The sequence below is a fragment of the Bos mutus genome, chromosome 10 (genome assembly GCF_027580195.1).
Source record: "Bos mutus isolate GX-2022 chromosome 10, NWIPB_WYAK_1.1, whole genome shotgun sequence".
NCBI classification, from domain to species: Eukaryota; Metazoa; Chordata; class Mammalia; order Artiodactyla; family Bovidae; genus Bos; species Bos mutus.
The window spans coordinates 83,741,682-83,753,792 of NC_091626.1; the positions used below are offsets into that span (position 1 = coordinate 83,741,682).

Genomic DNA, 12,111 nt, shown 5'->3' on the forward strand with positions numbered 1-12,111 from the left:
GGAGACAGAGGCATGGGGGCATTCCGAGGGCATTTCACTGATACCCTCAGCTTGCCCAGGGCTTCCCCAGCAGGTCAGCAGTAAAGAACCCGCCTGCAGTAGGAGGCACAAGTTCGATCCCCAGGTCAGGAAGATCCCCTGGAGGAGGGCATGGCAACCGCTCCAGTGTTCTGGCCTGAGGGATTTATGGTCCATGGGGTCACAAAGAGTCGGACACGACTGAGTGACTTAGCGTAAGCTTTGTGGAGTCACATCGCCTGATGAGGGGAGAAGACAGGCCGCTTCTCCCCTTCCACCCTCAGCCCTGGAGAGAGGAGCATCCTGGGGCTGACCTGCCCCGGCCCTGCAGAGACATCCCTTGAAATCGGCCCCAGAGGGGACGTTCATACCACGGAAGGTGGTTAGGATTCTGGCAGCTGTTAGGATTCTGGCAGCTGTTAGGATTCTGTCCCTTCCTTTGGCTCCAGGAAGCGGCTACAAGAACCGTGCAGCGTGCCCAGGCCCCCGGGGCCTGGCAAGGTGGATGTTGGGTGTCCCGGGGCCCTGCCCTCTGGGAGACGGGGAGGGCTCCCTTCTCAGCAAAGCCCCCCAGACAGCGAGCAGGGGTCCTCGAGTGGCTACGGGGGCTGAGAGCAGACCCCCGCTCCTTGGGCAGTGCCGCTGAGGGTAGGTCCCCTGCTTGCGAGTGGCCGCCTCTGGGACCAGTGAGTCTTGCCTTCCCTGAGTCCACGTGCACGTCCCATGGCCTGACCACAGGTGCCGTTTGCAGCGGCTGCCCCTGACCCCTCTGACTGCCTCCCTCCATCCAGGTGACCCGTCCACCCTCGGTGTCCACTGGGGAGTTCCCCACAGGGGCTTGTGGCCTGCAGACTTCAAGGTGCCGGCATCGAAGTCCATGGAAGGGCAGGTGGCCAGCACCTCAGCTCAGCCCCGAGGGCCTCTCTGCAGGGGACGGCCACGTCCCTGCCCTTCCCACGGGAACGGAGAGTGTTGAGGAAGTGACGCTGCTGGCTCTTCTCTGGGGCGGTCAGCGTGAGGGCTCGGCCATGTGGGGAGAGGAGGCCAGGCCGTCCGTTCCACGGGCTCTGCAGCCCCGAGGGCAGGGCAGGGTCCCCACATCCCAGCAAACGGGCAGCGGGACTTCCCCCGCAGACCCCCGCCCCGCAGCCCCGGAGCCCCCACCCGCCTTCCTGCCTGGACTCTGTGTGCTGACTCCTCCTGTTATTTGTGGAAAAAGAATTTTCCAGGGTTTATCAGTTCCTGTCCTCCCTTCGTCAGAAAGTGTCTTATCGTTCCTGTCTGTTCCTGTGTAAAAGTGGAAAAATAGTTCATGCCCAGCCCTTGGCAGGGATGCAGCAGCCACTGGCCAAGATGACCGCGTCCCCCTACAGGTAGGGAATCGCCGCCCTCCGGGGGGTCCTCAGCCAGCGGCCCTGCAGGACTGCCGGGAAATCCCCGGGCCCTGTGGCGTCCGTCGTGAGACTCCAACAGAGCCTGCCAGGCCCAACCTGGAGGCCCACACGCCCCCACTGCGCCCTCCCTGCCCCGCCGCTCCCAGACGTGCGTGCAAGGTGCCCGCCCTCCTCGGGGAGCGGGTGACGCACATGCCCAGCGTCCACCCAGCACGGACGTGTCCTGACTGCCTTTCGGACAAGCAGCGTTTACCGAGCGCCCACTGGGTCCCAGGGCACACAGGTCCCAGGGGACTGAGACAGGCATCCTCAGGGTCTCCCAGACTCAGAGAGAGACCCCTTCTCTCTCCCACCCACGCTGGGCCTTGCAGTGGAAGGGGCCACACCTCTGGGGCCGCTCTCCCGTTTGTGTCTATCTTACTGCTGGAGGGCCCCCCACTGACGAGGGCCTCTCCCCAGGAGGCCCCCCACAGGCAGCCCTTCCCAGCCCCCTTCCTGGCCCTCCGTGGACACTCTGCCCTGCTGACGGCAAGGAGAGGCCTCCCTGCCGTGTTTTCTGCTTGTTTCTCCAATTAAAGTTTAAGCCCTGAAAGAATAGATACGTACCAGGTATGTAGCTCAGTTCAGTCAGTTCAGTCGCTCAGTCGTGTCCGACTCTTTGCAACCCCATGGACTGCAGCACGCTAAGCCTCCCTGTCCATCACCAACTCACAGAGTTCACCAAACTCATGTCCATCCAGTTGGTGATGCCATCCAGCCATCTCATCCTCTGTCGTCCCCTTCTCGTCCTGCCCTCAATCTTTCCCAGCACCAGGGTCTTTTCAAATGAGTCAGTTTTTCCCATCAGGTGGCCAAAGTATTGGAGCTTCAGCTTCAGCATCAGTCCTTCCAATGAACACCCAGAACTGGTCTCCTTTAGGATGGACTGGTTGGATCTCCTTGCAGTCCAAGGGACTCTCAAAAGTCTTCTCTAACACCACAGTTCAAAAGCATCAATTCTTAGGTGCTCAGCTTTCTTTATAGTCCAACTCTCACATCCATACATGACCACTGGAAAAACCATAGCCTTGACTAGATGGACCTTTGTTGTCAAAGTAATGTCTGCTTTTTAATATGCTGTCTAGGTTGGTCATAGCTTTTCTTCTAAGGAGCAAGCATCTTTGAATTTCATGGCTGCAGTCACCATCTGCAGTGATTTTGGAGCCCAAGAAAAGAAAATCTGTCACTTTCCATTGTTTCCCCATCTATTTGCCGTGAAGTTTTGGGACCAGATGCCATGATCTTCATTTTTTGAATGTTGAGTTTTAAGCCAACTTTTTCACTCTCCTCTTTCACTTTCATCAAGAGGCTCTTTAGTTCTTCTTCACTGGTATGTAGCTGATGCTCCAAAAAATACTTGTTGGGTGGAAAATTTGACCAAATACTCGAATTTTCATCTAGAGATCACCTCCTCCACCCCTTCATTTTCTAGGTCAGGAAAGAGGCTAGAGAGAAGGTTCTGCCTAAGCTGGACAGTTGGTGGTGGATGGCAGAGCTGGCCTGAGAGGACCTGCTCTCCACCACTGTGACGCTTCCCGGCCCAGGGGAGGCCAGGACTCTTTGCTGGAAATAACAGGACAGGCTTTGTTTTCATTGTCTTGGTGATAAATGTTCAGACCCAAATGTAGTGATGCTTCAAAGGTGCGACCCCCCCCCACCCCTGTCTGAGGACAGGTTGAGACGGGGCCTGACAGGGGTGTGTCAGTGTTGTTGGGAAGGGGTCCTGGCCTGGGACCACGGGATGGGGCTAGGGTCTCTAGGGCCCGCGCCATCGGCTTCTCCCAGGAAGCCTGTCAGTTTAGCAGTGCAGTGTGTGTGTGTTGGTCACCATGTCCAACTCTTTGCGACCCCATGGGCTGTAGCCTGCCAGGCTCCTCTGTCCATGGGATTCTCCATTTCCTCCTCCAGGGCATCTTCCTGATCCAGGGATTGAACCTGGGTCTCCTGCATCACAGGCAGGTTCTTTACCAGCTGAGCCACCAGGGCAGCCCAAGCAATGTGGTAGTCCCGTGTGAACTGTTTTCCTGACCACAGAGAACCTCCAGTCCGCAGGCTGGACTGTGGGGCCATGTCTCCCCCACCATCCCCACCCCACCAGCTGCTGGGGGGAGCCAGGTGGCTTCCTGGGCTGCTGTGCTCCCCGGGGGTCCCTGGGCCTGGGGTGCGGGGGAGGGGAGAGGCCTGGCCTGGAGTGGACCCCAGGGGGGCAGAGCACCATCTTCCCAAACACACGCCGGGCGGCGCCTCCCTCGGGGGTGATTAGCACTGACTTTCCACAGCGGGCACCTCGTGGGGAAGCGCTGACTTCCAGGCCGCCCCGTGCTGTTGCTCCTTCTGACTCGTTGTTGGGGAAGGCCGATAAAAATAAAGAAATAAGTCAACCTGGGAGATGTTTAAATAAGTCAGCGGGAGTCTCTTGGCCATTAGAGTGGAAAAGTGCGAGCGTGGGGAGCTGGTGGGGGCACTGAGGTCCTTCCGGGCACCGTGGTGCTCTCCTGAGGGCTGGCGGAGACTCAGGTCCTTCTCGGTGGCAACAACAGGGCACTTGTTTGCAATGGCAGATGGAGGGCAACGAGTCTGGAGATGGGCTGGAATGTTACCGAGAGCTTTCTTGGGCCTCAGAGTGAGGAGAACACCCAGCATCCCCACATCTTCAGAGCTGCACAGGCTGCCCCGAGCTGCCTTCTCGAGGATGTCCCTTGATAGCGAGTGGGGCTGGCTCGATCTGACATTTCTTTAATTAGGTCGGTGCGTCACGCTGAGCTTTTGCGACGTTGATGCTGGTGTTTCTGAGCATGAGCTCATTGAATTTATGAGTCCTTGTCTCAGGCTGCAGCTGATGGTGAAATCGCCTGCCCGGACCCAGGATTTCCCATCACCTGGCCATCCCGGCCTCTGGGGGGCCCACCATCCTCTGGGGGTCCTGCCACCCTCTGAGGGTCCCTCCCAGCTTCTGAGGGTCCCGCCATCCTCTGGGGGTCCCGCCGGCTCCAGTGCAGGACACCCAGACCTTGGGACGCAGATAGTAATTCAAGTCCTGGGGCTCCGGGTGGAGGCTGCATTGGGTGTAAAGAGACGCAGCAGCCGCCTCTCCGCTGGTTTTCAGGGAGGAAGCCGCTGCCTCCGCATCTTCCTAGTGGAAGTCAGAGAGGCGCTCAGACCTCCTGACGGAGAGGTGGCGTCACGTCTCCATCGCTCTGGAAACGCCGCACTACGAAGGGCGAGTGCACAGAGCTCGGGACAGCCGGATTGCAGCGGGGGCTGGCAAGGGCTGCGGACGCCAGTGCGGCGTTTCTTCCGACAAAGCTTACGGGTGGGAGGGTTGTTGAGAGGTTGGCCCGGGTGGTGCCAGGGTTACGTCGCAGGGAAGGGGGCTGGGCCCCCCGCCCCCGGCCCACCTCCCTCCTCTCCGTCGTCCCCATATCCATCTCTCCATCCATCCAGCAGACGCTCACCAAGGCCCTCGGGGGTGCTGGGCCGCCCCGGGCACCGCACACGCAGAGGCGAATCGGAGGCTCCCTCATCTGACCGGGCGGCGGCCGAGAGGGCGCAGGGGCGGCAGGGGCGGGTCATCGGCCGCGGGCCTCCAGGAGCCCCTGCCCCGTGGTCGCTCAGAATCACGGTGTTGACCACGGGACGGTTCAGCGAAGGCTACCGTCACTGAGCCCTCCCAGGCCTCATACGGGCCTCGCTGCTCTCCCGTGTCTCAGTCCTTGTTCGCATGATGCAGGCAGAGCCCCTGGGACCCGCGCAAGCTGCCCGAGTCCATGGTGGAGCTGGGCTCGTGGGCATGCGGGGAGCCAGGGGCCCGTGCTCCGACCTGCCTCCACCCTCTCGGGCTCCACACGCTCCGCTGCCCCTGGTGGGTCCCCAGCTCGGGAGCCCCCAGCAGTGGTGCCATAGGGCGGGTGTCCCGACAGCCAGTGAACCCCCAAGCGAAGCGCTGGCTTGGCACTTGGGCAGAGACCCGCGGTGACGTCTAAAATCTCCAAGAGGCAGGACTTCTTCCCTGGGGGGCCCGTAGTTAAGACTGCTTGCGATGCAGGGGGCACCGTTGCGATCCCTGGTCCCTGGACGAAAATCCCACAGACCACGTGGTGCAGCCCAAAAAAAGGGAAAATAAATACATTAAAAAAAAAAAAAAAAGATCTCCCAGGGGCTTTTGTCCTGGGCGTGGACAGAGGGGCTCCCCACAGCCAGGGCCCCTGCATGGCGCCCCCGCAAGCAGCCAGGGGCTCCGTCCCCGGGCAGCAGTCTCCACACGCATGTAAAAGTGTGAGGAAGACACTGATTATCCTCAAACCCGCCAAGTCCCTTTTGTCTCCTTTGAAAGAACAGGTTTAATTTAATCCCTCACTTCCAGTGTGGTGCCTCACCAAGGTCTTCTTTGTACAAAACACCTGATTATAATAATTGCAAGCTTAGCAAGCTGTGTTCATTTGCACCTGAAGACAGGGACTGAGAGTCGCCTCCTTGAGGGCTTCTGTCTGCTCGGGAGGCCGGCCCCAGCGGGCCCTCATCTCCAGTGGCCCCGGAATCAGCAGGGCTGGCAGAGGCGCAGGCCATTTGCACGTCTTCCCTCAGAGGAGGAGCGGGGGCCCAGCGTCGGGGCCACAGCAACCACATCTCAGCTCCGACGCTCAGCCCAGCAGAGGCATCTCGGGCAGGAGCCAGCCTTGTGGCCCCGGCGTGCAGACAGTAGAGGTGAAGTGCAGTCTTGCCGGCGGCTGAGGCAGACCCCAGTGCCGGGCGCACAGCTTGGTCACGCTGGGGTTGTCACCGGGTCCCCGGCTTTGAGAGCAGGACAGCTTCTTGCCCACATCCGTGTCCACAGTGCACGGCTGGGGTGTGCGCTTTTGTGCCTTTGATGGGGGGAGGGTGCTTGCTTGCTAAGGTAATGAACTATGTCGGTCATCAAATTCTCTGTCTCCTGCCCGGCTGAGGGCTGGAGGCGGGAGCTAAATGCCACTGGGTGAGTCAGTCAGTTCAGTTGCTCAGTCGTGTCTGACTCTTTGTGACCCCATGGACCACAGCACGCCAGGCCTCCCTGTCCATCACCAACTCCTGGAGTTTACTCAAACTCATGTCCATTGAGTCACTGATGCCATCCAACCATCTCATCCTCTCTCATCCCCTTCTCCTCCCACCTTCACTCTTTCCCAGCATCAGGGTCTTTTCAAATGAGTCCGTTCTTTGCATTAGGTGGCCAAAGTATTGGGAGCTTCAGCTTTAGCATCAGTCCTTCCAATGAATCCCCAGGACTGATTTCCTTTAGGATTGATTGGTTGGATCTCCTTGCAGTCCAAGGGACTCTCAAGAGTCTTCTCCAACACCACAGTTCAAAAAGCATCAATTCTTTGGTGCTCAGCTAGCTTTATGGTCCAACTCTCACATACATACATGACTACTGGAGAAACCATAGCTTTGACTAGATGGACCTTTGTTGGCAAAGTAATGTCTCTGCTTTTTAATATGCTGCTGGGTAGAGCTGCCTAAGGGCTTCCCAGGCAGTGCCAGTGGTAAAGAACCCACCTGCCAGTGCAAAAGACATGAGAGACATGGGTTCGATCCCTGGATCAGAAAGATTCCCTGGAGAAGGGCCTGGCAATCCACTGCAGTACCCTTGCCTGGAGAATCCCGTGGACAGAGGAGCCTGGCAGGCTACAGTCCATGGGGTTGCAAAGAGTCAGACAGGACTGAAGTGACTTAGCACACACACACACACGCACAGTGCTGCCTAAGGGGTTGGTGTGGCCTGGACTTTGGGATTGTCAGGGCTTCAGGCAGATGGACTAGAGCTCCAGAAAGGGGCAGATAAGACTGACCAAGGTTGGGGAGGTGGATGAGGGGTGGGTGCTGCGTCCTGCAGAAATACCTGGGCTGAGGGATCAGCCTGGATGAGCCAAGAGGCCTGTTCTGGGAGAAAGCAGGGCCTGGCTGGGGGTGAGCACAGCGGATTGCCAGCCTCAGGGGGTGAGGCCTTGATCTTCGGAGAAGAGAGAAAGCGGGACCTGAAGAATGAAGGGGGCTTCAGGGACAGGAGCGCATGGAAGCCCCTCATGACACAGAGGGGCTCCGGAGGCGCTTCAGTCCCGATGGCCAGGCGTGTCCAGGTGCCAGCCCAGCTCTGGCCACCCTGCCAGCAACGCTGGCCCCTAGCACTGACTCAGCCCCCGGCCGGAGCTTGCTCTGGTTGCCCTCACTCTGCCTGATTTCTGAGCCACCCTTGGCTCACTCGGGGACTGGGGAGAGGCCGATGTTTCATTCCCTTGCCAAGCGTGAGCTGGCAGCCCCTGGCAAGCCTGTGATGCCTCCCCAAGCTGCCCCGGCTTTAGGAATTAATTCCACTAAACAGATTGCTCAGGAAGCTTCAAGGTCATCTGGAAATGGGAGCCTGTTCTTACGTTCGAAATATAAGTCCAGGGATGGGCTAGAAATTCCCACGCCGGTAAGAACTCTAGAGAATCACAAGGCCCTTAGCTGGCCAGCCCTAAGGACAGTGGGTTGGATTAGCCCACAGCTGGTTCCTGCAGGCATTTTGGGAGGGGTGCCCTTGTCCCTGCCCTGTGCCCCTGGAGCCTCCAAGGTCCAGCAGCTGCCACTTTCGAAACAAAATTACCAGCCAGTGGACCGGTGTCCTTGTCCCCACTCCTGTAGGGTGGGGTCAGGCCAGTGCTGCTGGGAGCACTCACCTCTAGGCCCTGCTGGACCAAGGTCCCGGTGCTCCTGAGTCTCATCTCACAGGTCTGCTTTCTGACTAACAGGACCCCCAGTCCTTCAGCGTCTGCAGCCACCCTGAGCCTCAAGGTGACCGCCGGCCTGTGGCCCCCAGAGAGAGGCAAGGAGCGCCCCAGTCCTTGAGCGAATATGCAGGGTGCTTCCGAACAGCAGAGAAAGGGGAGAAAGGCTGTGCCCTCGAGGGGAGCCACCCCATCACAGATGCGGGAAGGAGGGGCTGGGAGGGACCCACAGCACAGCGGGCGCCCTTCTGCTCAGTTGGAGCTGGGCTGGTGCCCGGGGGCCGGTCTCTCACAGTGCCAGCGGCAGCATCGAGCGCTGAGAAGCTGCCGGCTCCACCCTCCTGGGCCCTGTGACCTCTGGCGAGACACTAGGCCTTTCTGAGCCTGTCTGCTGTGCTGTGCTGTGCTCGGCTGCTCAGTCATGTCCGACCCCATGGACGTAGCCCACCAGGCTCCTCAGTTAGGGGATTCTCCAGGCAAGAATACTGGAGTTGGTAGCCTTTCCCTTCTCCAGTGGTCTTCCCAACCCAGGGCTCAAACCCAGGTCTCCCACGTTGCAGGCAGACTCTTTACTGTCTGAGCCCCCAGGGAGGCCCTTGTGACGTCATTAGATATGATGATGTTACTAAGAAGGCAAACACATGCTATTCTTGCAGTTTTCCCCTCCGAGAGGGGGACCTGACCCTGGGCTTACTGTCCTCTGCCCCGGGAGGACAGCCTCCCTCCACCTGAGCCCTCCTGCTCCTCCTCCTCAATCAGGAACCTGCCCCGCCAGGACCGAGGCGCGCTCGTTGCTGAGGCTACGGGTGTCCCGCCGTCACCCTCTGACCACAGGCTCCCGGGTCAGCCTCACTGCCCCGAGTCGGGTGCTCAGAGGTGCCGACGGCTCTGGGCCGTCAGGGTGCTCTCTGGTCCTGAGAACTACCCAGGCACAGCCCTCGGGGCCTGGGGGCTGCCTGCCGAGAGCGCCCCTACCCGCTCCAGGAGCTCATCTCGGAGGCCGGAGCCCCCTGGAGTGTGGGCTCAGGGCGCTGGTGGCTGTGGCTCGGGCCGCAGCGGACCCTCGGGCAGCACAGCCCGACTCTGCCCTCGGCCCCTGGCGAGGCGCAGCCTTGAGGAAACCGGGCGGCCTCAGCCCCGCCACACGCGAGGCACGGAGAGAACGCGCAGGGCTGAGGTCTGCAGGCCCGGAGGCCAGGCCGCGTTCCGGGCAGGAAGACGAGGCTTTGTCAGGCTTCTCCCTGCTCTGAGAGCGGTCGTGCGCGCACAGCCAGAGGGACTCACAACGTGACCCTGAAGCTCGTCTGACCAGTGCAGGCCAAGACGGCCCGCGACACCCTGCAAGCGAGAGCGGCGAGGAGAGGCTCCGCCCCCGTTCAGCCCCGACGGGAAACGAGGCAACGCAGGGGTGGGGGGCGGGTGGTTCAGTCGCTTGAGACGGGGAAGCCTGGGTGTCTCCCCGTGAGAGGGTCCTTGAGTAAATGAGTGTCTGTCGGATGAAATCCAGACACACCAGTTGTGGAGACGCACAACCTGGAAACACGATGAGGGTGGAATATTTGGGGACCAACGCGCGCAGTCACTAAAACTGAAGTGACAGCTGTGCGGGCGCCGAGCACGGAGGGGACCGTGAGATCAGGGTGCGGCCAGGGTGGGGGCTGTGAGCAACTGACATTTCTGTTCTGTTTGTTGTGACTTTTCTTGAGGTTAAAGAAAAGTAAAAGATGGCAAACAGCCCTCTGCGGGCGGGCGTCAGCAGACAGACCGTGGCCGCCCCACGCGGTGCAGTCCTGGGTGGACCTTTGGAAATGGCATTTTTGTTGCTGTTGTTCACAAATGGCCGAATGCCGGTGACTTCGCACGGTTCATGGTTTGAGTGATCCTTCTGACTCCCGCCCTGAGCGCAGGAAGAACTTGAACTTCCACTGTGCCCGGCCTGGTGGAGACACCTGCCTGCCTCCGAGGAACGTGCCGAAGCTCAGGGACAGCTCGGAGTCCAGAGCGTCGTCTCTCTGACTGACTGTCTGTCTGTCTGTCTGCCTCTGCAGGCCCTGATCCTCCACCAGCTGGGCCGCTACAGTCTGGCCGAGAAGATCCTGCGGGACGCGGTGCAGGTGAACTCCACGGCCCACGAGGTCTGGAACGGCCTGGGCGAGGTCCTGCAGGCTCAGGGCAACGACGCGGCAGCCACCGAGTGCTTCCTGACGGCCCTGGAGCTGGAGGCCAGCAGCCCCGCCGTGCCCTTCACCGTCATCCCGCGAGCGCTCTGAGCCGCCCCGCCCCGCCCTTCCCCGACATCCCCGCCCTTCCCCGACATCCCCGCCCTTCCCCCGCCCTTCCCGACATCCCGCCTTCCCCGACATCCCCGCCCTTCCCCGACATCCCCGCCCTCCCGCGCCGTGCCCTTCCCGTCATCCCCCGCGCCCTCTGCGCGGCCCCGCCTACCATCATCCCGCGCGCGCTCTGAGCCGCCCCGCCCCGCCCTTCCCGTCATCCCTCGCCCCGCGCCTTTCCCGTCATCCCCCGCGCGCCCTGAGCGTCCCTGGCCTCCCGCCGCTCGGGCACACGGCCGCGTGCTGCGCGAGGCCCCGGAAGTGTGCAACCGACCGCGTGGACTCACCCAGCCGACCCCCAGTCACCACCCTCAACGTGCATTTCTGTTGCCGTTCCCGCCAGCCCGATGATAGTTCTCGAATCTACTGACGTGGTTCAAAATGGATTACGTGCCATATTTTGTTAGTCGACATCTGAGTTCTAAGTAACATGATAATGGAATTAATCCGCAAATGTAGAAGAATGTATTCAAAGTTAAAATTCAGTGGCAGAGCAGATTATTTTTATCAGAGCTGTAAAGAAAACTATTCGCTCCCCCCCATCACCACTCCCGCTGTATCCTTGGCCCAGAAACCAAATGTGAATTTTCTGTTCCCACCTCAGTAACTAGTCCAAGCCAGGACACCAGCTGACAATTTCTTGGTTTTGTTGTCAATAATTGTACCATGTGATAAATTACTGTCCTCACTTAGAACAAAGCCTGAGTCCAAGAATATTTATATTTTGCCAATATATGCCTGTTACAAGAGAAGGAAATATGAGTTATTTAAGTTTAACTTTTTTATGTGAATTCAGAGTTTATTTATCGATGGAAATATGTACAAAGAAGCTTCAAATGGAATATTTACCGACATTCCTTATACATTACAGACACTTGGCTAAATGGAAAGATGATGTTAATAATAAAATGATTTTTAAATGGACCCTCAGCTTGTGTTTCTCATGAAAACCCACAGACCACAGAGAGCCTAATACTCAGTTCATAGAATAGGGAGCTTTTGGTGCCTGGGGGCTTCCCTGGACTCCTCAGCCCTTGGAATGAGGAGGTCCGGCCCTGATGTTAGTGGGGCAATTCTCCTTTCCCGTGTTGCCTGAAATTGGAGCTTGTGACTCAGGCCTAGCCAGTCAACATCTAGCTGTTCCCTCCAACAGACGATCAGGAGTGAGCATGTGACCTGAAGTGGTCCAGTTAGGATGGGAGCTGCAAGGAAAGGCTGTTCTTCTCTCACACTTGAACCTGAGTTGTGAGGCTAGAATGGCAGCAGCCCTCTTGCCACCATGAAGAGAGGTGTATGAGGGGGTTGGAGCCAAATGTGAAGCTCTGCCCAACAGATTGGACAGTAAAGACTAGACACCAAGAACCAGAGAGAAGTTGAGCAGGCCTCCCTAATCCCCCAGAGCTGGTTGGCTGAGCATCAGTGTGGTGGCCCCGCATTGCTGGGAGCACCCTGAAGCCTTGAGAGCCCCCGCCTAAGCTGGGCATGACTTCCCTGACTCACTGAGCAGGCGGTGAGGGTGCAGCTGATGTCTGGGGAGAGACTTCAGGCAAAAGCTCCCTGTGGGCAGGGCAGGCAGGCATCCCAATG

The 12,111-nt window shown here is 59.2% G+C and overlaps 1 protein-coding gene across 15 annotated transcripts in view; it reads left to right on the forward strand.

The window, feature by feature from the left end:
- Positions 1–11,448, forward strand: part of TTC7B (tetratricopeptide repeat domain 7B) — a 273,939-nt gene extending 262,491 nt beyond the window's left edge. For 13 of the 15 annotated variants that reach the window (XM_070378356.1, XM_070378348.1, XM_070378349.1 and 10 more), the window contains one exon: positions 10,240–10,514. In XM_070378356.1, the coding sequence (XP_070234457.1) occupies positions 10,240–10,461 (222 nt within the window). In that variant the 3' untranslated portion in view covers positions 10,462–10,514. Of the gene's footprint in view, positions 1–10,239; positions 10,515–10,554 lie in introns of those variants that run through there. The other 2 variants (XM_070378355.1, XM_070378347.1) reach the window with 2 other exon arrangements.
- The last annotated feature ends 663 nt before the right edge of the window (positions 11,449–12,111 follow it).